The sequence below is a fragment of the Thamnophis elegans genome, chromosome 3 (genome assembly GCF_009769535.1).
Source record: "Thamnophis elegans isolate rThaEle1 chromosome 3, rThaEle1.pri, whole genome shotgun sequence".
NCBI classification, from domain to species: domain Eukaryota; kingdom Metazoa; phylum Chordata; class Lepidosauria; order Squamata; family Colubridae; genus Thamnophis; species Thamnophis elegans.
Window position 1 is genome coordinate 151783111 of NC_045543.1, and position 27747 is coordinate 151810857.

The 27747-nt window shown below is 49.9% G+C and overlaps 1 protein-coding gene across 1 annotated transcript in view; it reads right to left on the reverse strand.

Annotated features, from left to right (window-relative positions):
- The window catches only part of ARID3C (AT-rich interaction domain 3C), a 77363-nt gene that overhangs the window by 23616 nt on the left and 26000 nt on the right, over positions 1–27747 (reverse strand). The window contains exon 3 of the mRNA XM_032213924.1: positions 267–339. Within this exon, the coding sequence (XP_032069815.1) occupies positions 267–339 (73 nt within the window). The remainder of the gene's footprint in view (positions 1–266; positions 340–27747) is intronic.

Consider the following 27747-nt stretch of genomic DNA (forward strand, 5'->3'; position numbering starts at 1 on the left):
GGGAGGGAGGGAAGGAGGAAATAGGAATGAGAGGAAGAAAGTAGCAATAGCAATAGCAGTTAGACTTATATACCGCTTCATAGGGCTTTCAGGCCTCTCTAAGCGGTTTACAGAGTCAGCATATTGCCCCCAACAATCTGGGTCCTCATTTTACCCACCTCGGAAGGATGGAAGGCTGAGTCAACCTTGAGAAAGGAAGGAAGGAAGGAAGATTTTTTTTGATGGGAGGGAGGGAGGGACACACACACACACACACTCACACTCACCTCTCTTCTGCATGAAGCTGAAGAGATCGTCCAGGAATTCCTTCCGCTTGGGGTCTCCGTCCAACTCGTAGAGCTGCAGGGAGGAAAGAAACAGTGGGAATCAGTCTGGGGAGGGAGGGGGGACTGACAAGAGACCCCACCCCACCCCACCCCGGGTAGCTGGAAGGGCAATGAGGCCTGGCTGAGCCACTCAGACTTGCTTTGCGTAATGAGTTGGGCGCTATATGAACAGGAGAAAAAGTGCAGGGCTAATCCTGTGCATCTCTCCCCCCCCCAAATTCTGCATTATACAAAGGGTGTTTGTTTGTTTGTTTGTTTGTGTGTGTGTGTGTGTTCCTCCTCCTTGGTGTGTGTGTGGTTCTTTTCAGTTTTCCTCTTAACCCCGTCCTCGAATCTCTTAGTGGTCTCCCTACCACATCCAACCGAGGCAGTTGCAGGGAAAGGCTGCCTTACCCAGTTTAAGTGCCCCCCCCCCCCATTGCCCAGACTTCCCCCACCCCAGAGATGCCTGCAGCCTCTGGCCCTGCTGGCTCCTTCTTCAGGGGGAAGAACACACCCACCCATCCTTCCTCCCTTCCCTTCCTTTCTTCCTTCCTTTTCCTTCTCTCTTCCACCCTCCCTCCAGCCAACCTTCCTTCCTTCTCCCTCTCTCTGTTCCTCCCTCCCTCCTTCCTGCTCCTTTCTCTCTCTCTCTCTCTCTGTCCCTCAGACCCTCCTTCTCCTTCCATCCTTTCTTCCTTCCTTCTCCTCTCTCCTCCCCCCCCTCTCTCCATCCTTCTTCCCTCCCTTCTCCTTTTCTCTCTGTCTCTCTGTCACGCCCGCCCTCCCTCCCTCCATCCACCCAACCTCCCTCCCTTCCTCTCTCTCTCTTTCATGCAGCCACCCATCTTCTAGTCAACTCTGGGCATCTCCTGCTCCAAACTTAAAGCCACAAATAAAATTTGATTAAAACTATAAAACCTCTGTGGTCTTCTGTCCTATTTATTCTTCCTTTCTCTTTCTCTCCTTCCTTCCTTCCTTCCCTAACCACCAAAATTGTTATTCGCTGTTTTCCATTTGCTGTCCAGGAGAGAACTGATCCCCCCCCCCAAAAAACCTCTCTTCCAGCCAAGATGTCCAGAGGTGAACCAACATCAAACTGAGACCCTCTCAGTGGGGGGAGGGGGGTGCCTGGTTACCCCCTCCAGCACCAGGGGAAGTTTTTGGCCATTGCAAAAAATCCAAAACCCAACAATCTGTTTTCCTCCTGGGCTCCCCCCTCTTTCCTTCCAGCGAGAGACCCCTCCTCTGCCCCAGAACAAGTTGTAGGGGCTGTATGGCCAGCTGGGGGGGGGGCGTTACAGTCTGATTCTCCCCCTCCCCAATTCCTGAAGCTTGTAAGCTGCAAAGGGCAGCTCCAGTTCCTCATCTTCTGGCTGAGCCGTGATGGATGGAGTCCGCTTGCCGGACCCCCAAGAGAGCCATAGCTGACTGCCACCAGCCCCCCACCCCAGTAGCGACCTTTAACCTCTCTGCGGGTGGGAGAGATAAATATTTGATGACAGCCCCTGGTCTCCGCTGAGCCTCCTCCTCCTTCGCGGACACCTGTAGGGATTACATGCGAAGCCCCTGCTCCCCCCTCCCCCCTTCATCAGGGCAATTAGCAAGAAGGGGGCAGTTCCCGGATGACCTCTGACCTCTTAGCATCCAGGAAGGAGAATTGATGGGGAAGGAAGGGGGGAAACTCGAGGCCTCTTCCGATCCCCGGGAGTTTTATAGGGAAGACTCACAACTCAACCACAGAAGCCAAAGCAGATTAGCAGCCAAGAGAATCCCAGGCTGCATCAACAGAGGCATAGAATCAAGAGCATGTAAAATGTGAATTCTGCTTTATAAGGCTTTGGTAAGGCCACACTTGGAATCCTGCATTCAGTTTTGATTGTCATAATATGAAAAAATGACCGTCAAAATCTTAGTGGACAACCACTTAAATACAAGCCAGCTGTGCGCTGCAGCTGCCAAAACAGCCAATGCAATCCTAAGCTGCATAAACGGAGGGATAGAATCAAGAGGACATGAAGCGTTAATACCACGTTATAAAGCCTTGGGAAGGCCACACTTGGAAACCAGAAAGTCCAGTTGCCTTTGGGACAACCTTGACCTGGATGATGGAGAATCTCTACAGACCTTTAGCTATGCAATTTGGGGTGAAGACCCTTGGAAACGGGTGGGAGTAGGAAGGGATTTCCAGAGGGAAAAATTGCAGACTACAGGAACCATTTGCACCACTCAGGTGACCCCCCTGAGGACACAGGTAAAACCTCCAAGTGGCCTCAAGGACCCTCTCAAAAGGATGCAAAGGATCAGCCGTCTGCAAGGAGAATAAATCCTTCCCTTTCCCACCATCCGGTCAGAGCGGAAGAAGCTTCTTGGATGAGAAGCGAAATGTTGCCTCCTGAAAAAGGGGCAACCAAGCAGGGAGGACCTTTATAAGTGCCGTAAGGGGCCTCTCGTCCCTGTATTTTTATTCTTTCATTCTTGTTCTCATTGTTGACAAATTCCAATAAATAAGTAAATAAACCAACCATGACCTGGATGACGGAGAATCAGAAATTACAGAAATGTAATGTTACGGCACGCTGCCAGTCCTACCCAGTGCCCTGTTATGCCCTCAAGCAGCACGGAATAAACTTTCACTGTCCGCTGGCGGGGAAAAAATGGGGAAACCCCTTGGCTTGGCCTGGCGTGCCTGCCTGCGTGCCAACTCTCACCTTCCAGATCAGCTTGGCACCGATCCTGCAAGCAATTTGCATTCCGAAGGGTTTGAGGAGCTGCCAGGCAGGGCTCCCATGTCATGAGTCAGGATTTGAAGTCACCGCTGTTCCAAAGCTTGGCACGGCAGCGGATGAGAATGGGCGCCGTGCCAGCTGAAAAGGCGCCAGCTCAACCAGGCAGGGCTGTTAACCCTTGAATGAGCTGGAGGGGGCACAGCCAACCCACCTGCCCTCCCTCCCTCCCTCCCTCCCTATCTATCTATCTATCTATCTATCCATCTCCATCTATCCATGTATCTCCTTCTTTCTGTCTATCTATCTCTCTCTCTCCCTCTCTCCCTCCCTCCCTATCTATATCTATCTATCTATCTATCTATCTATCTATCTATCTATCTATCTATCTATCTATCTATCTATCTCCATCTATCCATGTATCTCTTTCTTTCTATCTATCTCTCTCCCCCTCCCTCCCTCCCTCTCTATCTATCTATCTATCTATCTATCTATCTATCTATCTCTATCTATCTCTATCTATCTATCTATCTATCTATCTATCTATCTATCTATCTATCTATCTATCTATCTATCTATCTCTTTCTTTCCATCTCTCTCTCTCTCCCCCCCCTCCCTCCCTATCTATCTATCTATCTAAAGTGTTTTTTGTTAGAGGTTAATATAACTGCCTAATATGTAAAAACAGCCCAGGTTCAAATCCCAGTAAGGCTAGCTGATGAGAGCGAAATAGCTTGAAATAGATCTATACTAATCTCCCTTTATTTATTTATCAACAAAAATGCAACACAAATATAGGTATATGTATGTACACACACACACAAACACACACACACAGACACACACGGTCTCCCACTCGAGCAGAGGGTGGACTATTTTGACATTTGACATTTTGACATTTTATTAAGATTTATAGGCCGCCCTTCTCCCTGAGGGGACTCAGGGTGGCTTACAATCACAGGGAAGGGGGTGCAATATCAGAAGACAAACAATGTGTGAACAGAAGAAAATAATAAAACACAACTTTCATTCAGCAATCAAACACTCGGGCGGGTGAATTGGGAACCTATCCCCAGGCCTGATGGGAGAGCCAGATCTTGAGGGCTGCGCGGAAGGTCTGGATGGTGGTGAGGGTACGGATCTCGACGGGGAGGTCGTTCCACAGGGTCGGAGCTGCAACAGAAAAGGCTCTCCTCCGTGTGGTCGCCAGTCGACATTGACTGGCGGATGGGATTCGGAGGAGGCCCAGTCTGTGCGATCTAATCGGTCGGAGGGAGGTAATCGGCAGAAGGCGGTCTCTCAAGTACCCAGATCCACTACCATGGAGTGCTTTAAAGGTGGTCATCAGTACCCTGAAGCGCACCCGGAGACCGACAGGTAGCCAGTGCAGCTCGCGGAGGACGGGTGTAACGTGGGCGAACCGCGGTGCGCCCACTATCACTCGCGCGGCCGCATTCTGGACTAACTGCAGTCGCCGGATGCTCTTCAAGGGCAACCCCATGTAGAGCCCATTGCAGTATTCCAGCCTAGAGATCACAAGGGCTCGAGTGACTGTTGCGAGAGCCTCCCGGTTTAGGTAGGGCCGCAACTGACGGACCAGGCGAACCTGGGCAAATGCCCCCCTGGTCACAGCCAACAACTGGTGGTCAAAAGTCAGCTGTGGATCCAGGAGGACTCCCAAGTTGCGGACCCTATCTGAGGGGTATAAAATTTGACCCCCCAGCCTAAGTGTTGGAACATTGGCCAAATTGTTGGGAGGGAAACACAACAGCCACTCGGTCTTGTCCGGGTTGAGTACCAGTTTGTTAGCGCTCATCCAGTTCTTAACGGCCTCAAGACCCCGGTTCATCACGTCCACCGCTTCATTGAGTTGGCACGGGGCGGACAGATACAGTTGCGTATCGTCCGCATATTGGTGGTATTTTATCCCGTGCCTCCGAATGATCTCGCCCAGCAGTTCGCCCAGCGGACTAGAAGACCTCCCAGGTCCCTTCCTGCTCTTTATTCGATGTTTCCAAACTCTGAAGCCTTTGGAGCAATTTTGGACTCCAGGGGATGGTAGAGGATGGGAAGTCCTGGAGGAATGTGGTCCATAGGGCCATGATGGGTCGGACAAGATTCGCAACCAACAACAAGGAAAAGCTGAAAGGGTTGCCTTTGACCCCCGATACACACAACCTGCCAGCGACCCTGGAAGACCCCTCCCATCTTAAAGTTTCGAAAGAGCTTCCCCCCGACCCCCACCCCCAGCCTGGGAAACGGTCCTGTCCGCTGGGATGCGCCTGCCCTGAGCCACAGGTTGGCTGGAGATCTAAAAGCATTTTAATGAGCCCCAGCAAAGAGGAGAAGGAATTGCCCAGCGCTTTCTCGCACCCGGGATACGGTGTGGTGTTTACTGAATTACTCACCACCCGAGATAAATAGCGCTGACTTTTAAGCTTTATTGCAATGAGTGGCTGGTTCACTTCCAAGCCACATTTTCTCAGCGCTAAAAAGGAAGGAAGTTCTGAGCAAAAAAATCTCAAAGCAGGGAAGATCGGTTTCATCCGGAGGCAAAATGAGGGCCTCCAACTTTGGCAACTGTAAGTTTGGTGTTCTTCAACTCCTCAGGATTCCCCAGCCAGCCAGCCACGAAGTCCACCAATCTTACAGTTGCCAAGTTTGGACCTCTTTATGCTGGACGTCAGGTGACATCAGCCACCTCCTATGGGTCGCTCTTGACAGTCCTCAACTTATAACCCCTCGTCTAGCAATCCTTCGAAGTTACGACGTGGGACAGAAGCGACGTACGGCCGATCCTCACACTTACGACCGCCGCAGCATTCCCCCCCCCTCACCGTTACACGATCAAAATCGGGCGATTGGCAATGCGGAGCCTCCCAGGAATCACACGGTCACCACCGGCAGCCCATCCCAGCCAGCTTCCGACAGGCAGAAGTCCGACGGGAGAAGTCGGATTCGTTTAAGGACCGTGCAATTCACTTTACGACTGCAGCCATTCCCAGAACCGTTGTGGCAAGAAAGAGTTCTCAGCTCATTCTGGGCCCAGATGGACATATATATTTTTTTTTTACTTCCGTGGATGATGCTTTGGTTTATTGGCTTTGGGCTGAAGCCCAAAAAGGGTGTGTGTGTGTTTGTGTGTGTGTGTGTTTTGTAAAATAGCCAAGCTGCGAACTGCAACTTCCCAAAGTTCTGTCTTATTTTGACGTGGATGACACAAATATACAACGCATGTAAAGAAATGGTAATCATAATAATAAACAGTTGGGTCTTCAATTGTGACATCTCGGCCCTCCCCCATCTTGACTTGTCCAAATTCCCTCCCCCTCCCAGGGATGCTTTGACCCCAAATCAGGACCCCCACATCCTGCAAATGTCCAACCTCACAAAATTGACCAGGCAGGTTTTCCTACCAATTAATCAGAACAATTAACCAGCAGAACAACTTGCCTCCAGAAGTTGTAGGAAGTCTCCATTGCTGGAGGTTTTCAAGAACAGACAGGAAAATCTGGACAATTGTCTGAAATGGTACAGGATCTCCTGCTTGAAAAGAGGGCTGGACTGGAAGACCTCCAAGGTCCCTTCCAACACTATTATTCTATTCTATTCCTAATTCATATTCTATTCCATTCCTTATTCTATTCCATTCCTTATTCTATTCTATTCATTATTCTATTCTATTCCTTATTCCATTCCATTCCTTATTCTATTTTATTCCTTTTCTATTCTATTCTTAATTCATATTCTATTCTATTCTATTCTATTCTGTATTCTATTCCTTTTCTTTTCTAGTCTATTCCTAATTCATATTCTATTCTATTCCTTATTCTATTCTATTATAGGTATTATTATCACTATCAGTATATGTTACTTTTTTTTCTTCTGTAAAATGGGACAACCATTGTATTCAAAATTGAAGAAGACGAAGACGAAGACGAAGACGAAGACGAAGACGAAGACGAAGAAGAAGAAGAAGAAGAAGAAGAAGAAGAAGAAGAAGCTACTAAGCTGCTTCCAAAGAGGCTGGAGAGACCCAAGACCTCCCCCAGACTCCTGGCTTCCTCCCAACACTGGAGACTTTGGGATGGCTCCAAACCCGGCCCAGCTCAGCCAACCTGGCGGTTTTACAATCTGCGGGCGCTTGGCTGGCTGACCAGGACTTCCCCTGTTGCATCATCGCATCTTTCAGCTATAACAGTTGCTGTAGAGGCAGAGAAACTGACCTTTTTTGGGGCCAATTTGGTTCAAAAAACCAGAGAGAGTGAGTGACAAGCAGGATTGTCTGATTATCTGGATCCCTTTCAGTCGGTTTTCAGGCCTGGTTACAGCACGGAAACTACTTTGGTCGCACTGATCAATGATCTCTGGAGAGCCAGGGATGGGGGTCACACCTCCGTCCTAGTGCTCCTTGACCTCTCGGTGGCCTTCGATACCATCGACCATGGTATCCTTCTGTGGCGGTTACGAGAGGTGGGGGTGGGAGGCACCGTCCTTCGGTGGTTCTCCTCCTACCTCTCGGACAGGTCGCAGTCGGTGTTGGTCGGAGGGCAGAGATCGACCCCTAGGCCCCTAAAATATGGGGTGCCTCATGGCTCGGTCCTGTTCCCCCTCCTCTTTAATATCTACATGAAGCCGCTGGGTGAGATCATATGCCAGCACGGGATTAAATACCACCAATATGCGGACGATACACAGTTGTATCTGTCCGCCCCGTGCCAATTCAGCGAAGCGGTAGAAGTGATGTGCCAGTGCCTGGAGGCTGTCAGGGTCTGGATGGGAGCGAACAAGCTTGCGCTCAATCCCGACAAGACTGAGTGGCTATTGATGCTCCCTCCCAAGGATGGTCCAGCTATGCCATCTCTTAGCCTGGGGGGTGAAACTATACGCCCCTCAGAGAGGGCTCGCAATTTGGGAGTCCTCCTGGATCCGCAGCTGATGTTAGAACATCATTTGTTGGCTGTGACCAGGGGGGCCTTTGCCCAGGTTCACCTGGTGCACCAGTTGCAACCCTATCTGGACCGGGAGGCCCTTCGGATGGTCACTCACGCCCTCATCACCTCAAGACTGGATTACTGTAACACACTCTACATGGGGCTGCCCTTGAAGAGTGTCCGAAGACTTCAGTTTGTCCAGAATGCAGCTGTGCGAGCGATTGTGGGGGTACCTAGATACACCCACGTGACACCTATCCTCCGCGAGCTGCACTGGCTGCCCATTGGTCTCCGGACACGTTTCAAGGTGCTAGTCGTGACTTTTAAAGCCCTACATGGTATCGGACCTGGCTACCTGAGAGACCGCCTCCTGCCATTTACCTCCCAGAGACCCATAAGATCGCACAGACTAGGCCTCCTCCGGATTCCATCTGCCGGTCAATGTCGGCTGGTGACCCCCCGGGGGAGGGTCTTCTCTGTAGCAGCTCCGGCCCTTTGGAACGATCTCCCCGTGGAGATCCGGACCCTTACTACCCTTCCGGCCTTCCGCAAAGCGATTAAGACCTGGCTGTCCCAGCAAGCCTGGGGCTGATTTGATTTCATCCAGCCCCATTCTAAGATATATGAATGTTGTGCAATTTTAATGTCTGTTCTTCCTCCCCGTTTTTTTATCTGTAAGCCGCCCTGAGTCTCTTGAGAGTGGGCGGCATACAAATCCTAATAAACTGTAATAAACCGCTTGTCTTTTGCAAGCTGCAGGGTTAGGAAAAGACCTCCCCAAATCTTTAGGAAGATGGAAGCGATCGAGGCAGCTGGGATGTGGGCAGTGGTGAAATCTAAAAAAAGTTATTACCGGTTCTGTAGGCGTGGCTTGCGTGGCTTGGTGGAGGTGGGCGTGGCTATGTGGTCATGTAACTGGAGGATCACAAGACAGAAACTCACTTTCACAACGTCCTGCTGGAGCAGGGTTGGACTAGATGACCTCCTGGTCCCTCTAGCCCTGGATTATCCTCTGAAGCTGCTTTTAGTGCCAGGTTTATAGTCCCCACCCCCACCCCCACATTTCCGGAGAACCTATAGTAAAAAAAAATATCCTTAAAAATGATTTTGGGGGCGGGTGTGTGCCGAAGATCAGCGGTCCCAAAGACCGAACTGGTAGCATTTCACCCCTGGGTGTAGAAGAGAAAGGAAGGAAAATTGGCGACTTGGGTGGCCTCCTGAATCTCTTGCAGGGGAGAGTGGATTGCTGATCGCGACTGAATGGGGAAAAATGTTTCAATCGGAATCGAGATGGAGGGGACCTCGGAGGTCTTCTAGTCCAACCCCCTGCTCAAGCAGGAGGCCATCTACCATTCCAGACAAGTGGCTGTCCAGTCTCTTCTTGAAAGCCTCCAGAGATGAAGAACCTACAATTTCTGAATGCAAGCTGTTCCACTGATTAATTAACAGAGTTGGAAGGGACCTTAGAGGTCTTCTAGTCCAACCCCCTGCCCAAGCAGGAGAGCCTACACTATTTTAGACGAGTGGCTGTCCAGTCCCTTCTTGAAAACCTCCAAGGACAAAGCAGCCACAGCTTCTGGTGGCAAGCTGTTCCACTGATTCCTTGTCCACACTTTTAGGAAGTTTCTCCTCAATTCCAGGTCGCTTCTCTCCTTGATTAGTTTCCATCCATTTTTTTTTGTCTTGCCATCAGGTGCTTTGGAGAATCGGTTGACCCCCTCCCCCTCTCTGGGGCAGCCCCTCAGATACTGGATTAAAACAGATGAACAGAGTTGGGAGGGACCTTGTGGGTCATCTAGTCCAACCCCGCCCCATGCCCAAATGGAATAGTTCTAGCATATCTTGTCCCTCCCTCAGTCCTCCTCTTCTCTAGACCAGCCGTGCCAAAATCCTGCAACTCTTCTTCAGAGGTTTTCACCTTCACCCCTTTGGATCATTTCGGTTGCTCTTCTCTGCACTTTTCCCAAAGTCTCAACGTTTTTTGTGTGCGATGTGTTGACCACAACTGGACGCAGGATTCCAGGTGGGGCCTTACGACGGCTTTACAAAGCACTACTAATACTTCACCTGGTTTCAATGCTATGCCTCTGTTTATGCAACCGAGCGAGGATTGTCTTAGCCTTTTTGGCTGCTGCTGCTGCACACGGCTGGCTCCTTGAAGGGAGAATATTTGGGAGAGAGGTGGGTTTCTGGGAAGAGAAAATCCAAAGATTTTGCAAAACAGGAAGTATAAAGGAGACCGGGGTGGGGTGGGGAATCCCCTGCTGCAGAGCCCAGTTAAGGGGGCTGGCTGGCCCTTCATCCAACCCGAAACTCCTCTGGCGACCACTGGCCTCTCTCCAAACCGGTTGGCACTTTGGGGATTGAGTGGAGAAGACTTTACAGAGCAGGAGGTCACCAACCTTTCGGATCTCAGGGACCACTAAATTCATCATTTTAAATCCCGCAGACCACTAATAGGATCTGCCTAATGACCGGCGGGGTAGGCGTGGCTGTGTGGTCATGTGACTGAGTGGGCATGGCCAACTCGATGTCACTCACATCGAGGGGCGCCTTGCCAGCCTCTACTCGCCCCTCCTCCCCTCCCAGCCCCTCCTCCCCTGGCCATCCGGGCCCCTTAGGATCCCAAGGAGGAAGCCGTTGCTGGAGCTAAGCGGCCCCCAGGGGAAAGAATTGGCAAAACAGCTCAGTTCAAATCGGATCTGGCCGAGAAGGAGGCTCAGCAGGAGCACCTTGCTGAGGACTAGGAGCATAGGGTTTCCAAGCAGAGGGGAGACCTGTGGGAGGGCAAGGCCAAGTACCGGCGCCTGGAGACTCAGGGGGCTGAGATGGTCAGCCAGTTCCAGGCCATGACGCAGTTCCACTGGAACGAGGCCCTCCGGCTCTTCGCCACCAGCGGCTCTTCCCTCCAGCCTTCGCCCAAAGCCCCCCCCCCCCAGGAGGCCGAAGCAGACCCCAAGTCGGAATTTCTGACCCCCTCTGACCCGCCCCAAAAGACCCCGAAGGGGGAGACTCTCTGCAGCAACACAAGCGTCCATTGTACGTCTCCTTCCCAGGGGCCGCAGTTTGAGGACCCCTGATTTAGTGCAATATAAAAAATGCAAATAATAATGTTTCTGCGTGGACCATCAGTGGTCCATGGATCACCACTTGGTGGTTGCTGCTACAGAGGACAAGACAATGTCCTAATACTACAATATGCAGGGAACCAAGAAATAACCAGGAATGATAGTTTTCACACAACCAAGCACCCAGCCTGAAAACCAGGAAAACCTACCTAGGATTGCTGCTTTGAGGAGCCACACAGATGGATGTCTTCCGCCAACTCAGGCTGGATTTGCTTAATGGCCCAATAATTCACTTAACCACCGTGTGATTCGCATAACAACTTTGGCAAAAACGTTGTAAAATCAGGTGCAGCTCGCTTAAGAACCGCCTGGCTTGGTGGCGGAAATTCTGCTCCCAATTGTGGCCGTCAACCGAGGACTTCCTGTATATACCGTATTGATTTTTGGCGGGGGGGGGGGGCAAAGTGGAGTCTCGCCGCTCAGCTGCAGAACTTTCGGTGGTCTCCAAAATGCTGACCGGCAATTTGAGAGAAGCCACAAAGACCCCCCCAGCCACCCGATGCCCCCCCCCACCCCCGTTCTTCCCTTTGTAAGGCTGTCAAACAGCCCAGAATCTCAGACAGACGAATCATCGGAAGGATCAATCGGAGAACAGAGAGAAGGGGAATAAATCAGCATGTTTTTAATCTCCCAATCTCTCCCTCCCCCCCCCGCCCAAAGGACAGGAAAAATGGGTGATGGCTCACTCTATTATACACCAAAGATGCTCCCCCCCCCTCTCTCTTTCTCTCTTCCTTTCTCTTTCTGTCTCTCCCCCCCTCTCTCTCTCTCTTTCTGCCTTTTTCTCTGTCTCCCTTTCTTTCTTTTTCTCTTTTTGTCTCCCTTTTCTTTTTCTCTTCCTTTCTCTCCCTCTCCCTCTCTCTCTTTCTCTCTTTCTGACTCTTTTTCTTTTCCTCTCCTTTTTCCTTCTCTTTCTCTCCTCCTTTCTATCTATCCCCCTTTTCCTTTCTCTCTCTCTCATTCAGGGTTTCTTTCTTTCTTTTTCTTTCTTTTCGGCCTCTCATTTTCTTTCTCACTCCCTTTCTCTCTCTCTCTCTCTCTCTCTGTGTCTCTTTTTCAGTCTCTGTCTTTCTGCCTCCCTCATTTTCTTTCTTGCTTTCTGTCTCTCTCTCTTTTTTCTCTCTCTCTTACTCTCATTCTCTCTTTTAATCTTTCTCTCTTTCTGTCTCGCTGTCTCTCTCTCTCTCTTTCTTTCTCTTTTAGTCTCTCTTTTGGTCTTTCTTTCTCTTTTTCTGCCTCTGTCTCTCTCTCTCTGTCTCTCTCTCTCTCTTTGAATGGCCACAACAATGTTTCTTTTCCACCCCATCCATTCTAAACACCCCAGAATCCAAACGACAAAGGGGAAGAAAGAAAAACCATTTTCCGGGGCAAGAGTCAACACTCCCACGTGCCCATCCTACAAAAGAGAACCTCAAAAGGTTCACGGGTCAAAGTCTCGCATTGATCAGGGGGTCCCATCACGGCCTGAGCCGCCAGCCCCTCCGAAGGCCTCCCTCTTCCTGCCCGGCTCTTTCCTTGGCCTTGGATGGGCCAGTAACCTCAATGCATTCGGCTAGGCTCCACTCGGGGCATTTAAATATGCTCTCGGATCCAGGGCAAAATGCATTTATCTGGGGAAATCAGCCTCGTTTGACGATTGGAAAGCCTTTTCAAGGTGAGTTTGAGATCATCCACCAGGCCAAAATTCTGCCCTGCATTTACAGGATTTACTTCTACAAGCAGCTTGTATGGTCAACGTTGAATGGGCTCCGTTGCGTCTCTGAGTTGGTAGCTCCTTGACTGAGGAGTTGTTTGCAACTCTAGAATAAACAATAAACTAGTCAAGAAACCATCAAGAACATCCTCACCAACAAATAGGGATAGCCTCTATATAAATAGAGAGCAGCCCCACTCCTCCTCCTCCTAGCACTGATGAGGTTACCTAGATGGATCATGAAATGTCTGCAAGGAAAACACCAAGCTCAGAGAGCACCAAGGACCCCCCACAGTCCTCTCCCCCCCCTCCTTCCCCCTCCTCCTTCTCTTCCCCCTCCCCCTCCCCCTCTCCCTCCTCTCCGCAACCCCACTCCTCCTCCTAGCCCTGATGATGTTCCCTAGTTGGATCATGAAAGGTCTGCAAGGAAATCACCAATCTCAGAGAGCATCAGGGACCCCCACCTGAGCTACAGAGTCTCTTCTACCAAGAGGTATTTCCAACCCGAGGTATCCTAGCAGAGTCCTGGGTCTGGAGCCCAGCGCAGCACGCAGGCCTCCAGTTGTTTTACAGATGTGTTTGTGTTCCACAGCTTCTCCTGGAACTCAGCAGCTCCTTTCGAGTGAGATGGGCAGGCGATGGAAGCCCTCCTGAGCAGCCACTTCACCAGGGCCTGAACACAGTCACTGCACGAAGACCCCCTCAAGGGCAGGACCCAGCTTGGGGCAAAGATACAATACAATAGCAGAGTTGGAAGGGAACTTGGAGGTCTTCTAGTCCAACCCCCTGCCTAGGCAGGAAACCCTACACCACTTCAGACAAATGGCTATCTAACTTCTTCTTAAAGGCTTCCAGTGTTGGGGCATTCACAACTTCTGGAGGCAAATTCTGTTCCACTGATTAATTGTTCCCACGGTCTGGAAATTCCTCCTCAGTTCTAAGTTGCTTCTCTCCTTGATTAGTTTCCACCCATTGCTTCATGTTCTACCCTCGGGTGCCTTGGAGAGTAGTTTGACTGCCTCTTCTTTGTGGCAACCCCTGAGATATTGGAACATGTCCCCCCTAGTCCTTCTTTTCATTAAACTAGATGGACCCTTTACCCCTATTCCTGGCTGGAGCAAGTCGGAAGTGACTAGATCAAATCCCGGAAGGAATGCAGGGAAGTCGAAGGATTGAGCAAATCCTTATTAAACAACCTGGATACAGACGGATTCCCCAGTTGCATCGCTCCAGGTTTTGCATTCCTCAGGTAAAGAGTCTCACTCCAGGAGGACCTCAGGGAATCTGCCACCGGACCCCAGGGCTCTTGGCAGCATCCCCAGCTGGGCCCCCCTGAGAGAGTGGCTGGGCCAGACCTAATGGAGGGAAGTCAGTGCAGAGTCCTTGACAATTGGCCTACTCTGGAGTCAGAGGGGAAGGCTGGGCCCACATAGGCTTCAGGCCAGTCAGATGCACCCCCGGACTTTAGTCCCCAGATTTATCATTTCAGTTGAGGTTCAGCCTTCCCTTCCCTTCTTTCCTTCTCCCTCCTTTCTTCCCTTCCCTTCCCTTCTTTCAAACCCCACTCTTTCTTTCTCTGTCTTTTGCTCCTTCCTTCCCTCACTCTCTCCTTCCCTCCCTTTTCATTCCTCCCTCCCTCCCTCTCTTTTTTCCTTCCTTCACTCCCCCTTCTCTCCGTTCCTTTCAGGTTCTCACTGTTTCTTTCTGTCTTTTGCTCCTTCCTTCCTTCTTTCTCTCTCCAATCTCTTTCCTTCCTTTTCTCTCTCACCTCTCTTTTCATTCATTTTCCTTCCTCTTTTTTTCCTTCCTTCACTGCCCCTTCTCTCCTTTCCCTTCCTTCAGATTCTCGCTCTTTCTTTCTGTCTTTTGCTCCTTCCTTCTCTCTCCAATCTCCTTTCTTCCTTCCCTCTCTTTTCATTCCTTCCTCCCTCTCTCTTTTCCTTCCTTCACTCCCCCTCCTCTCCTTTCCCTTCCTTCAGATTCTCGCTCTTTCTTTCTGTCTTTTGCTCCTTCCTTGCTTCTTTCTCTCTCCAATCTTCTTCCTTCCTTCCCTCACTCTCTCCTTACCTCTCTTTTCATTCCTCCCTCCCTCTTTCTTCCTTCCTTCACTCCCCCTTCTTTCCTTCAGACTCTCATCTTTCTTTCTCTGTCTTTAGCTCCTTCCTCGCTTCCTTCCCTTCCCTTCTTTCAGCCTCTCGCTTCCTTTTCTGGCTCACCTAGTGGTGAGCTTTCCCCCAGCAGGGCAGCGAGACCGCCTGGTCCTCGGGCAAACGGCAACACCCTTCTGCGTCGAGGGTGGCTTGCCACTAACCGCTGCTCCACCGACTGTGACAAACGGCAGGACGGGAGGGGATCGATCCCCCGCCGTAAAAGTCAGGAGGCATGAAGGAAAAATTAGTGCTAATCGAAGGGGCTCCAGACATCAATTCCTCCCAGGGAAGCGGGCGAGAATTTAAGGCCCCCGAAAAGAAAAGAAACTCAGCAGTGGAGAATGGATGGCCCAGGGGCAGACAAAGGCCCCCCGAATCCCCACAAGGGGACCAGGAAGAAGAAGAGAAGGAGAGGAAGAAGGAGAGGAAGGATTGTCTCAGAAGAGAATTGGACTCGCAAAGGGAAGCCGGAAAGGGAGGGGGGGGGTGAAATAGGCCGTCTTAAGCGGCTAGTCCTGAGTGATTTAGGAGAAGTGCTTCTGAAAACACTGGGGGGGGAGATGGTTAATGACCCTTCGGAATAATTAAGACACACACACACACGCACACACACACACACACACACACACACAGACACTTTTCTCCCTTGGGCAATAGCCAAGGCCTGCACTCCTGCCTGTCTCCTAGAAGAAGTGGGCCAAAGGGGCATCTTCCCATCCTCTCTACCCATGGCCTGGAAGGCAGGTCCCCCCTTTGGAGCTGGAGGGAGGGGGACTTGGGCAAGGCCCCAGCAGACACCGACCCCTGGGTGTCTGCACTGCAGGGAGGAGGAAGAGGAGGAGGGAGGGAGGGAGGGAGAGAGAGAGCATATAATACAATACAATAGCAGAGTTGGAAGGGACCTTGGAGGTCTTCTAGTCCAACCCCCTGCTCTGGCAGGAAACCCTACACCACTTCAGACAAATGGCTATCCAGCATCTTCTTAAAGACTTCCAGTGTTGGGGCATTCACAACTTCTGGAGGCAACTGATTAATTGTCCTCAGTTCTAAGTTGCTTCTCTCCTTGATTAGTTTCCACCCATTGCTTCTTGTTCTGCCCTCAGGTGCCCTGGAGAATAGTTTGACTCCCTCTTCTTTGTGGCAACCTCTGAGATATTGGAACACTGCGATCATGTCTCCCCTGGTCCTTCTTTTCATTAAACCAGACATACCCAATTGAGCAGTTCTAAGGGAGGGAGGGAGGGAGGGAGGGAGGGAGGAGGAAGAGAGAGAGAAAGAAAGTAGAGAAAGAAAGAGGAAGAAAGGAGAGAGAAAAAGAGGAAAGAAAGAAGAGTGAAAAGAGAGAAAGAAAAGAGGAAAGAAAAAAGAGTGAGAGAGAGAGAAAGAAAGAGAAAGAGAAAGAAAGAAAGAAAGAAAGAAAGAAAGAAAGAAAGAAAGATCCTTGGCCTCCACACTGCAGGGCCGCCCCCACTTGTATCTCCCTGCTCCAAAGCAGCCTTTCTCAGCCTGAGCGGTCCAAGGGGAAGAGGGGTGGGCTTTAACTCCCAGAATTCCCCAGCCAGCCATGTTTGGGGGAAAATGAGCCCGCAAAGGGTTTTAGTCGCCCCAAGAACTGGGTGGGGGCTGAGATGGTGAAGGAGACCCTCCACCCCAATTGCTTAGCTGAAAAGACCAAAGCCCTGGTCCCTGCCTGTGGGGAGGGGGGCCCTTTCCAAGCCTCCCTGGGGCAGCAGGGGGCCACCGCCTCTGCTTAAAAGGTGACCTTTGGCCCCAGTTCGATGAACAGGTTGATGCACCAATAAAAGGGGGGGAGGGGTGAATCAACGGTGGAAATGTTTGGAGGTCCCACCTGGCTGTGCTGGCTGCAGCAGGCCAGGCTGCAAATAGCAATAGCAATAGCAGTAGACTTATATACCGCTTCATAGGCCTTTCAGGCCTCTCTAAGCGGTTTACAGAGAGTCAGCATATCGCCCCCCAACAACAATCCGGGTCCTCATTTTACCCACCTCGGAAGGATGGAAGGCTGAGTCAACCTTGAGCCTGGTGGGATTTGAACAGCCGAACTGCTGATCTAGCAGTAGCCTGCAGTGCTGCATTTTTTTTTAACCACTGCGCCACCTTGGGGGAGGGAGTTGCAGTGGGCTGGGTGGGTGTGGGATGCCCCCCCCCCCCAGGCTGTGCCAAGAGGAGGGGGTCCAGATGCCACTTGCAGCCCCCCAACCGCCTGCCTGTGTGGAGCAAGCAGCGCAGATTTGGCCTTGCGTCGTTTTGTGCCTTTGCGTTAAGTCAGGGGTGGGCATCTGTAACACACACACACACACACACACACCCCGTTACCCCCTGTGGACTTCAACTCCCAGAATTCCTCAGCCAAGAAGGCCCGGCGGCTTCGGAGAGACTAAAACCCTTTGCAGGCTCATATTTCTTCCAACGTGGCCGGCTGGGGAATTCTGGGAGTTGAAGCCCACCCCTCTCCCCCTTGGACCGCTCAGGCTGAGAAAGGCTGCTTTAGAGGCAGGGAGATACAAGTGGGGGGGGGGGGCTTCAGTGTGGAGGCCAAGAAACTGACTTTCTTTCTTTCTCTCTTCTTTCTTTCTCTCTTCTTTCTTTTTCTTTCTCTCTCTCTTTCTTTCTCTCCCTCTCTTTCTCTCTCTCTCTCTCTCTTTCTCTCTCTGTTCTTTCTTTCTCTCTCTTTCTTTCTCTTTCCCTCTCTCCCTCCCTGTTCTTAATTTTTTCCTCTTCCCCCCTTTTTCTCTTTTCCTTCCTTCCTTCCTCCCACCCTCCCTTCCTCTCTTCCTTCCTCTCTTCCTTCCTCCTCCCTTCCTCCCTCCCTCCCTTCCTATCTTCCTTCCTTCCTTTCTTCTTTCCTTCCTTCCTTCCTATCTTCCTTCCTCCTTCCCATCTTCCTTCCTATCTTCCTTCCTCCTTCTTTCCTTCCTTCCTTCCTTCCTTCCTTCCTATCTTCCTTCTTCCTCCCCTCCTTCTTATCTTCCTTCCTTCCTATCTTCCTTCCTGTCTCTTCCTATCTTCCTTCCTCCTTCCTATATTCTTTCCTTCTTCTTTCTTTCCTTCCTTCCTTCCTATCTTCCTTCTTCCTCCCCTCCTTCTTATCTTCCTTCCTTCCTATCTTCCTTCCTGTCTCTTCCTATCTTCCTTCCTCCTTCCTATATTCTTTCCTTCTTCTTTCTTTCCTTCCTTCCTTCCTTCCTATCTTCCTTCTTCCTCCCCTCCTTCTTATCTTCCTTCCTTCCTATCTTCCTTCCTCCTTCCTATCTTCCTTCCTTCTTCTTTCTTTCTTTCCTTCCTTCCTTCCTATCTTCCTTCTTCCTCCCTCCCTTCTTATCTTCCTTCCTTCCTATCTTCCTCCCTCCTTCCCACCCTCCCATCCGGCTTCCCCATTGACTGCTTGTGGGAAGGGTATCATCTGACTTTGGGACACAGCCACGGTCGTAAGTATGAACCAATTGCCAAGCGTCTGAATTTTGATGACACGCCCCCTGGGGATGCTGCGAAGATCCTAACCGTGAAAAAACGATCCTAAATCCCTCTTTCCAGTGCTGCTGTAAATCCGAAACGGTTGGTAAACGAGCTGCCTTTTCAACGGCTGTGGGTCCAACTTCCCCCGTGGAGTTTCAGGAAGCGTTCCAGGAAATAAACCCTCCCACCTTCGCCCTCTGGGCTTTTCTGCCCTACGCAAGGAACCGGAAGGGCCCCCAGATGCTTGGAGGTGACCACGCTGGCATCTCCTTCCACCCCTTAACCTCCGAGGGAATTCAAACCACGATGCTCTCCAGGTTCCCCGCACTTCTGACCAGGAGATTTGCAACCGAGGCGTCTTCAGTGCTCCTCTAAATAAGTTAGTCAGTAAATAAACACCATAACCTAAAACCAGCTTTCCCAGAGGCCGGATGCCGTGGGGAGCAGAACTCAGAATAATCCCTTTTTTTTAAAAGACTCAAATGTCCCTCCTCCGTTCCTTCCTTAAGAAGAGCCACGGAGGAGATGACCTCACCTCTTAAACCTTGTTCTATTACCACACGGGTCACACGGGGGAACTATGGTTAAATCCATCATCTTAACTTCTCTTTTTAGTGCCGCTTTGTAAGGCCTTGCTAAGACCAAACTTGGAATATTGCATACAGGTTTGGTCGCCACGATATAAAAAAAAAGATGTTTGAGACTCTGGAAAGAGTGCAGAGAAGAGCAACAAAGAGGATTAGGGGACTGGAGACTAAAACACATGAAGAACGGTTGCAGGAACTGGGTACGTCTAGTTTAATGGAAAGAAGGACTAGGGTGTGCATGATGGGAGTCTTCCAACATCTCAGGGGTTGCCACAAAGAAGAGGGAGTCAAGCTGTTCTCCAGGGCAACTGAGGGCAGGACAAGGAGCAAAATGGGTGGAAATTAACCAAAGAGACCTGGAACCTGGAACGAAGGACAAATTTCCTAACAGTGGGAACAATCCGCTTATGGAACGCCTTGCCTTCAGAAATTGTGGGTGTCCCATCCCTGAAGGTGGTAGAGAGTTTCCTGCCTCCGCAGGAGGCTGGACTAGAAGACCTCCAAGGTACCTTCCAACTCTGTTATTCTATATTTCTGTACTGCCTTCACTCCTGCATTGTCATGGCTTGTAGGTCTAAGTTTAGAGAAAAGAAAGATTAGGGGGTGACACAACCAATTTCCCACTTAGGAACAGAAATTGGGGCTTCAATTGTCATAAGGCAAGGACTAGAGGCGGGGGGTTTGGACTAGAAGACCTCCAAGGTCCCTTCCAACTCTGTTAATCTGTCAATTATCTATAGACCACCTGTACTGGGCTGAAGGCGTGAGAAGGCAAAACCCCCATAAGGGACAATCATGGTTTAAAACTCCAACTTCCTGCTCAGCACCAGGGAAACGGAGGTTTGATCTCTCGTCTTCCTACTTCTCCCGAATTGGTTCAAAACTTGCCAGCCGTCACAAAAGGCCGGTGGGAAGATGGACCGGAGAAACTGAGCTGGGCAGACAGGGGGGGAGGTGGCCGGCTTGGCGCTGGTCCAGCAGGGTAAGAGGGCAGACATTTCTGGATGTCAAAATTCCAGGGCATGACGACCAAAGTCTGCCTGCAAAGGGCTGATTAGCTCTATTTACACTTCGGCCGATAAGGCGGCAGGGCGCCAGATCTCTCAAATCACCAGAAAATAACTGGCAACTAACCCCCCACCCCCACCGCCATCTCAGGAGCAGGGAAGGGGTGGGCCCCGAAAGGCACCTGGACTTCCCCCCCACACACACACACCTGTGGAACTCCCCGCTGCACGCTTGATTCACTTAACAATAAGTTGGAGGCAACCAAGGAGCATTTATAGACTGAGCTGAATTGGTGCTTGCGGTTTTTCTTGTGGCTGTTGTGTTACCCAACTAGATTGCATCATCAGTGCTGGTGGCAGGGGGCTTTCCTCTCTTTTGAGATACAGTGGCTTGTTTGCAGAAAACAGTGCACTCCCTTCTAACCCTGATGAGGTTCCAAAGTTGGGTCATGAAACGTCTCCAAGGAAACAACCCAGCTCATAGAGCAACAAAGACCCCCACAGTCATTGTGCTCCCCGCTCCTCATTTTTCCTACTCTTTCCTCCTCCTCCTCTTCTCCACTAAACCCTTCTAGCCCTGATGACGTTCCAAAGTTGGGTCATGAAACGTCTGCAAGAAATTACCAAGTTCAGAGAGCACCAAGGATGCCACAATCCTCCTCCTCCTCCTCCTCCTCCTCCCTTCTAGCACTGATGATGCTCCCTAGTTGGGTCATGAAACGTCTGCAAGAAACCCACCAAGCTCAGAGAGCAACCGAAGACCCCCCCCCAGTTTAAGCAGAACTTACACTCCTCACCCACCATAGGCAACGACCAGGATTGGTGGCCTTGGGGTGGGAGGGAACTTGGGGTGATTAATTCAGTGCGCGAAGACGGAGCCTCTGCTTCACAACTGAGATCTCATGCAGAGCCCAAAGGCACCAAGACTCAAAAAGCCACGTTTGACTTCACAGGAGCAGCATCACTGCTGTCGGGGCGGGACGCGGGTTCCAATTCCTCCAAAGGAACCTGCCGGGACACACACACACACAGACCCGTCCCAGACATTTGGCTTCCCCCACCCGCCCAAAGGATCCCGCAAATTGAAGGGATACGATTCCTAAGGCTGCCTGGCCACCCTGGGTTTTCCCCTCATCCCAAGGCGAGTGAAGGGGAGACAAAGTCCTCGGAATAGCGACAAGGGAAGACGCACTTTGCTCCGGCAGAATTTATGAGCTCCCCCCCCTCCCCTCTTTTCTTTCATGCACACACACACACACACACACGCACGCACACGCACAGATGCCAATTGTGCAATGACCCCTCCCTTTCCCTTCCTTGATAGCCCCCTCTTCAGCAAAAGCGCCCTCTTTTAATCATGTTGATATTGATATAATTAGTAACTCATTTAACCCCGTCAATAGAGCAATATTCCTCTATAAACGCAGGAATTAAACTGTCAAGGCCGAAGATCAATGGAAGGGCTGCGAGGGGGCCGGCATTCCCTACACCGGAGGAGGTGGGGAGGAGAAAGAGGGCTGGGGTGTCCTTGAGAAGGGAACGGGTGGACATCGAAGTCCAGCGTGGTGGCCTTCTCTTCCGATGGGACACAGCTCCAGGCATGAGATGGAGCAAGGAAGCCCCTGAGCACGAGGGGCCGGGCATGGCTACTCTAGACCAAAGAAGGGAAGGGGAGAGGGAGGGAAAGATCGAAGGTGGTATCTGGGGGGGGCTTCCACAAAGAGGAAGGGGCCGCCCACCTGTTCTCCAAAGCACCAGAAGGCAGGAGAAGAAACAATGGAGGGAAACCAGGGGAGGAGAGACGCAACCTGGAATTAAGGAGAAACTTCCTAAGAGAACAATGAACCAGTGGAACTGATGGCCACCAGAGGTTGTGGGTGCTCCATCACTGGAGAGAATGGACAGCCATTTGTCTGGAATGGTGCAGGGTCTCCCGCTTGAGCAGGGGGTTGGACTAGAAGACCTCCAAGGTCCCTTCCAACGCTGCTATTCCGTTACTCTCTTACACCTAGCAGCCCCTGCTGCAAAGGGAGGGTTAGGAATGCCGACGGAGGAGGAGCAAACCTGCCTGCGTGGTTACCAAGAGCCGACACCTTCTGAGTGGCACATCATCGTAACGATTATTTATTTACAACCCTCTTCTATAAAGCATATGACCAAAATCAATAATAAAAACCGAAGGGCGTGATAAATGCTACTCCCGGGTCAGCATCATAGATCATCAAGCCCTTAACAAAGCACAGGATGGTTTGCCTCCAGATCCCCCGTGAGAACTCCAACCTTCAAGCTGGGCTTGTGGCAGGTAGTCCTCAAGTTACGACCACAATTTATGTCGCTAAGCGAGACAAGCGAGTTTCTCCCCATTTTACCACTTTTCTTGCCACCTTTGTAAAGTGAATCAGTGCAGCCGTTTAATTAGTCACCTTGTTGTTAAGTGAACCTGGCTTCCCCATTGAGTTTGCTTGTCAGAAGGTCGCAAAAGGGGAATCACGTCACCCCAGGACGATGCAACCGTCGTAAATGTGAGTCCTTTGCCCAGCACCTGAATTCTGATGACGTGACCATGGGGATCAATGGTTGTAAGCGTGAAAAATGGTCGTAAGTCACATTTAAAGCGCCATTGCAACTTTGAATGGTCACTAAATGAACAGTCGTAAGTTGAGGACAATCTGTAGTCCTCAATGTACGACCGCAATGGCGCCCCAAATTTCTGTTACCTGAGTGAGACATGTGTTAAGCAGGTTTTGGCCCCACTTTACGACCTTCCTTGCTGCCGTGGTTAAGTGAATTCCTGCACTTGTTAAATAAGTCACACAGTCGTTAAGTGAATCCGCCCTCCCCCTTGGCTTGTCAGAAGGTCACAAAATAGGACACTGCAACTGTCATATATATGAGTCAGTTGCCAAGCACCTGAATTCTGATCACGTGACCCTGGGGATGAACGGTCGTAAGTCTGAACAACGGTCCTTTTTTTCAGTGCTGTCGTAATTTTGGTTTGTCACTAAACAAACTGTCATAAGTGTAAAACTATATGTAGTCCTCGACTTACAACCACCATGGAGCCCCAAATTTCCGTCCGAATTTGACCCTGGGGGATACCGCAACGGTCATAAGCATGAAAAATGGTCATAAGTCACTTTTAAAGAGTCGTCGCAATTTTGAGCAGCCACTAAACGGGAGCCTTGTACAGTGGCTGCCTCTGCCTCCCATTTCCCTGTCCTGGAGGCGGAAGGACTTAGGTCTGGGCATCCCAAGGCCAAAGGTCACTCTCTGGATCCTGTTTATGAAAGGGCTGGGATTAAGGGGAGGGGGAGGCGTCTTTCCCCTCCCCATCAGTTCTTGGAAAAAGCAAATATTGACTTTCCTTGGCTGAATGGATTGAAAAGGCAGCTGCTTTAAGCCCCTCCAGGTCAGCTTCCCTTCCCAGAAGGACGTGCCCCCTTTTCCGGCGGCACAGAATAAGAGTGTTGGAAGGGGCCTTAGAGGTCTTCTAGTCCAACCCCGTGCTCATGCAGGAGACCCTCTATCATCCAGACAAATGGTTGTCAAGCCTCCAGTGATGGAGCACCCACAATCTCTGGTAGCAAGCTGTTCCACTGGATAATTGGAACAGCTTGCTAGATAGAGCCGAGGTGGCGCAGTGGTTAAATGCAGCACTGCAGGCTACTGCTAGATCAGCAGTTCAGCGGTTCAAATCCCACCGGCTCAGGGTTGACTCAGCCTTCCATCCTTCCGAGGTGGGTAAAATGAGGACCCGGATTGTTGGGGGCAATATGCTGACTCTCTGTAAACCGCTTAGAGAGGGCTGAAAGCCCTATGAAGCGGTATATAAGTCTACTGCTATTGCTATTGCTATATAATTGTTCTGACTGTCAGGAAATTCCTCCTCAGTTCTAAGTTGCTTCTCCCCTTGATTAGTTTCCACCCATTGCTTCTTGTTCTGCCCTCAGGTGCCTTGGAGAATAGCTTGACTCCCTCTTCTTTGGGGCAGCCCCTGAGATTTCGGAAGGCTGCTATCATGTCTCCCCTGGTCCTTCCTATTAAACTAGAGATACCCAGTTCCTGCAACCGTTCTTCATATGTTTTAGCCTCCAGTCCCCTAATCCTCTTGGTTGCTCTTCTCTGCACTCTTTCTAGAGTCTCCACATCTTTTTTTTATATCGTGGCAATCAAAACTGGATGCCGCATTCCAAGTTTGGTCCAAGGCTTTATGGAGTGGTATTAACACCCTTCAGTGCCGTTGTAACTTTGAACAATCACTAAAAGAATAACTGTTAACTCAAAGACTGGCCATATTCCAAATTCCTTTTTTCTCTCTCCTGGCTGGGGAATTCTGGGACTCGAAGTGTCCACAGGGCTGAAAGTTGCTGAGATTGAGAAAAAAAATTCCCCGCTTCTGTTCCCAGCTTCTGAGTCAAGTCTTGGGGGTCAAGCGAGCCCCCTCCCCTGAAACTGCCTAACCCTGGTTAATTCACAGCCAGCCAAGGGGGTCAGCCGTGCCTGACCTTCCCCACTCCCTCCGAGCCAAGAGTCAAAATCCAAAACGGTTCAATTAACGTTTAATGGCCACGGGGCCAGACGGAGCCGTTAGTAAGTTAATGTTTATGAAAAAGTTTGATTTTTTATTAACACTCATGCGATCGAGCTGGGGGGGGGGTAGACAGAGAGCAGCCCAGCTCTCCCCCCCCCCCGCTATTTTTTAGAAAATTTATATTGAGATAGACAGACAGATAGAGTAGAAGAATGTGGGTTGGACAGCATCACCACCAGATGGATTCGGAACTGGCTGACCAACCGCACTCAATGTATAGTCCTCAATGGAACTGCATCTACATGGAGGGAGATATGCAGTGGGGGACCCCAAGGCTCTGTTTTAGGCCCAGGACTCTTCAACATCTTCATCAATGTTTTGGATGAGGGAATAAATGGGGAACTCATCCTATTTGCAGAGGGCACCAAGCTGGCAGGAATAGCCAACACTCCAGAAGACTTAAGGCTTAAGATGCAGAAGGATCTGGACAAACTTGAACATTGGGCACTATCTAATAAAGTGAAATTCAGTGGTGGAAAGAGTCAGGTTCTACATTTAGGCAAGGAAAACGAAATGCACAGGTACGGTATAGGTGGTACCTCGCTCAATAGTAGTAACTGTGAGGGGGATCTTGGAGTCCTAGTGGAGAACCATTTAAATCGGAGCCAGCCGTGTGCAGCAGCTGCCAAAAAAGCCAACACAGTTCTAGGCTGCAGCAACAGAGGGAGAGAATCGAGATCACGTGAAGGGTTAATGCCCCTTTATAATGCCTTGGTAAGGCCACACTTGGAATCCGGCATTCAGTTTTGGTCGCCGTGATGTAGAAAAGATGTTTGAGACTCCAGAAAGGGTGCAGAGAAGAGCAACAAAGAGGATTAGGGGACTGGAGACTAAAACATATGAAGAACGGTTGCAACTGATCTGCCTTTACATCTCTTTGCAGTGTCTCACAACTGTATTTAACAACATTTTTGAAGAAAGATGGTTTAATTCTAGGTGTTTGGCAAAACGGATCCATAATCAACAACTGATTGTCAGTCAATCAATCAATCAGAACAGAGTTGGAAGGGACCTTGGAGGTCTTCTAGTCCAACCCCCTGCTCAAGCAAGAGATCCTACATCATTTCAGACAAGTGGCTGCCTAGTGGTCTCTTCTTTAAAACCTCCAGGGATGAAGCACCCACAGCCTCCGGTGGCAAGCTGTTCCACTGGTTAATTGTTCTCACTTTTAAGAAGTTTCTCCTTAGTTCCAGGTTGCTTCCCTCTTGGGTTAGTTTCCATCCGTTGCTTCTCATCTTGTCCTCGGGGGCTTTGTAGAATAATTTGACCCCCTCCTCTCTGTGGCAGCCCCTCAAATACTGGAAGGCCGCTGTCAGGTCACCCCTAACTCTTCTTTTCTCTAGAATGGCCAAACCCAAAGCCTGCAACTATTCATATGTTTTAGTCTCCAGGCCTTTAATAACCTTAGTTGCTCTTCTATGCGCTTCTTCCAAAGCCTCAACATCTTTTTTGTTGTCAATGTGACCAAAATTGGTTGCAGTCTTTGGTTTTTCCTGCCCAGGTGTAAAATCTTGCTTTTCTCCACATTAAACTTCATATGATTGGAAAAGGCCCATTGTTCCATTGTTCTCTTAATGACCACTGTGAAAGAGGTCATAAAATCAAGTCAGTCAGATGGGTGACTCATTTTACGTCAGCAATGGGCAGGCTCCCTTATCGTCGTAAGTAAAGCATTACCTTGTTCGCACCGATGAGCCCAGCAAAGCTAGAGACCACAAACACAGAGAAATATTTATCTACCTGTTCTATCTATCTATCTATCTATCTATCTATCTATCTATCTATCTATCTATCTATCTATCATCTATCTATCTATCTATAAGATTTTTTTAATAAAAAAATACAAATACAAATACAATATACATATATTTCATTCCAAAAATTAAAATACAAAATTCAATGGGGAAAAAATTGGACAGAGACAAAACCAAAATAGACAAGAGCTTTAAAATACGTCAATTAAAAGGGCAAAGAAACCAGAAACATGCATAAAAAACTACCTACGTTTTAACATCACCATTTAATTAATTTTATTCATTCATTTAAACATCAGCGTAAGGATGTTTGATGCCTAGGATGCTGTTGTCCTATTGGTCAGTAACCCCATAAGTCTGGCCTGTGAATTATGGCCTTTGGAGTCCAACACCTCTGGCGGACCACAGACTGGACCAGCCTGTCAAAATGCCTTAATATTATTTTTAAAAATTACCTTAAAAACCTTCCATCCCTGGCCATTAACTCTTTAGAAAAAGCCAGGGCGGCAGGGTGGAAAAACCAAACAGATTCCTTGTGGAGATGATTTTCCTCTGCTACAATTTGGGGGAAAGCCAGACGTCCTTGGACTTCTTAGAAAACTGGGAAAGAGCCCAGAGAAAACAAAGGATAATGATCACTGGGTAACAACATCAAGTCTCCTGCCAAAGGTGTACGTCTCCCTCAAAATAAATAAAAACCAACCCCCTCCCCCCCAATCAGGGGAAGGCTGCCTGCAAAATCATCACAAGCCCCCTTGTGTAACTTGGAAGGTGCTGCCTTGGGAATGAAACCAAGCCTCTTTAAAGCAGCTATGTCTTTCACCAGGAATCCAGGCCAGGAAAAGATGCAGCTGCTTTCAGGAGTTGCAGAACAAGGCTGCCAGACAAAACACCGTCTTGTGTAACTTGGGGGCAGGCGATTGAAACCAAGCCAGCTGGAGCTCAGTCTGCATCTCTTTAAAGCAGCTGTGTCTTTCGTCAGGAATCTAGGGCAGAAAAAGATGCAGCTGCTTTCAGGAGTTGCAGATCAGGGGTGCCAGACAAAACACCCTCTTGTGTAACTTGGGGGGGGGGCTTGAAACCAAGCCTCAGTCTGCATCTCTTTAAAGCAGCTGTGTCTTTCTCCAGGAATCCATGGCAGAAAAATATGCAACTAGTTTCAAGAGTTGCAGACCAGGGCTGCCAGCCAAACTTTGAAGGCTTGTCTCCAGAAGTTGTGGGTGCTCCATCACTAGAAGTTTTTAAGAAGAGACTGCGAAACCATTTGGAATGGTTTAGGGTTTCAAGGTTGAGTAGGGGATTGGACTAGAAGACCTCCAAGGTCCCTTCCAACTCTGTTATTCTGGTTACTCTGTTAATTAACAAGTAGAACAGCTTGCCTTCAGAACCATCACT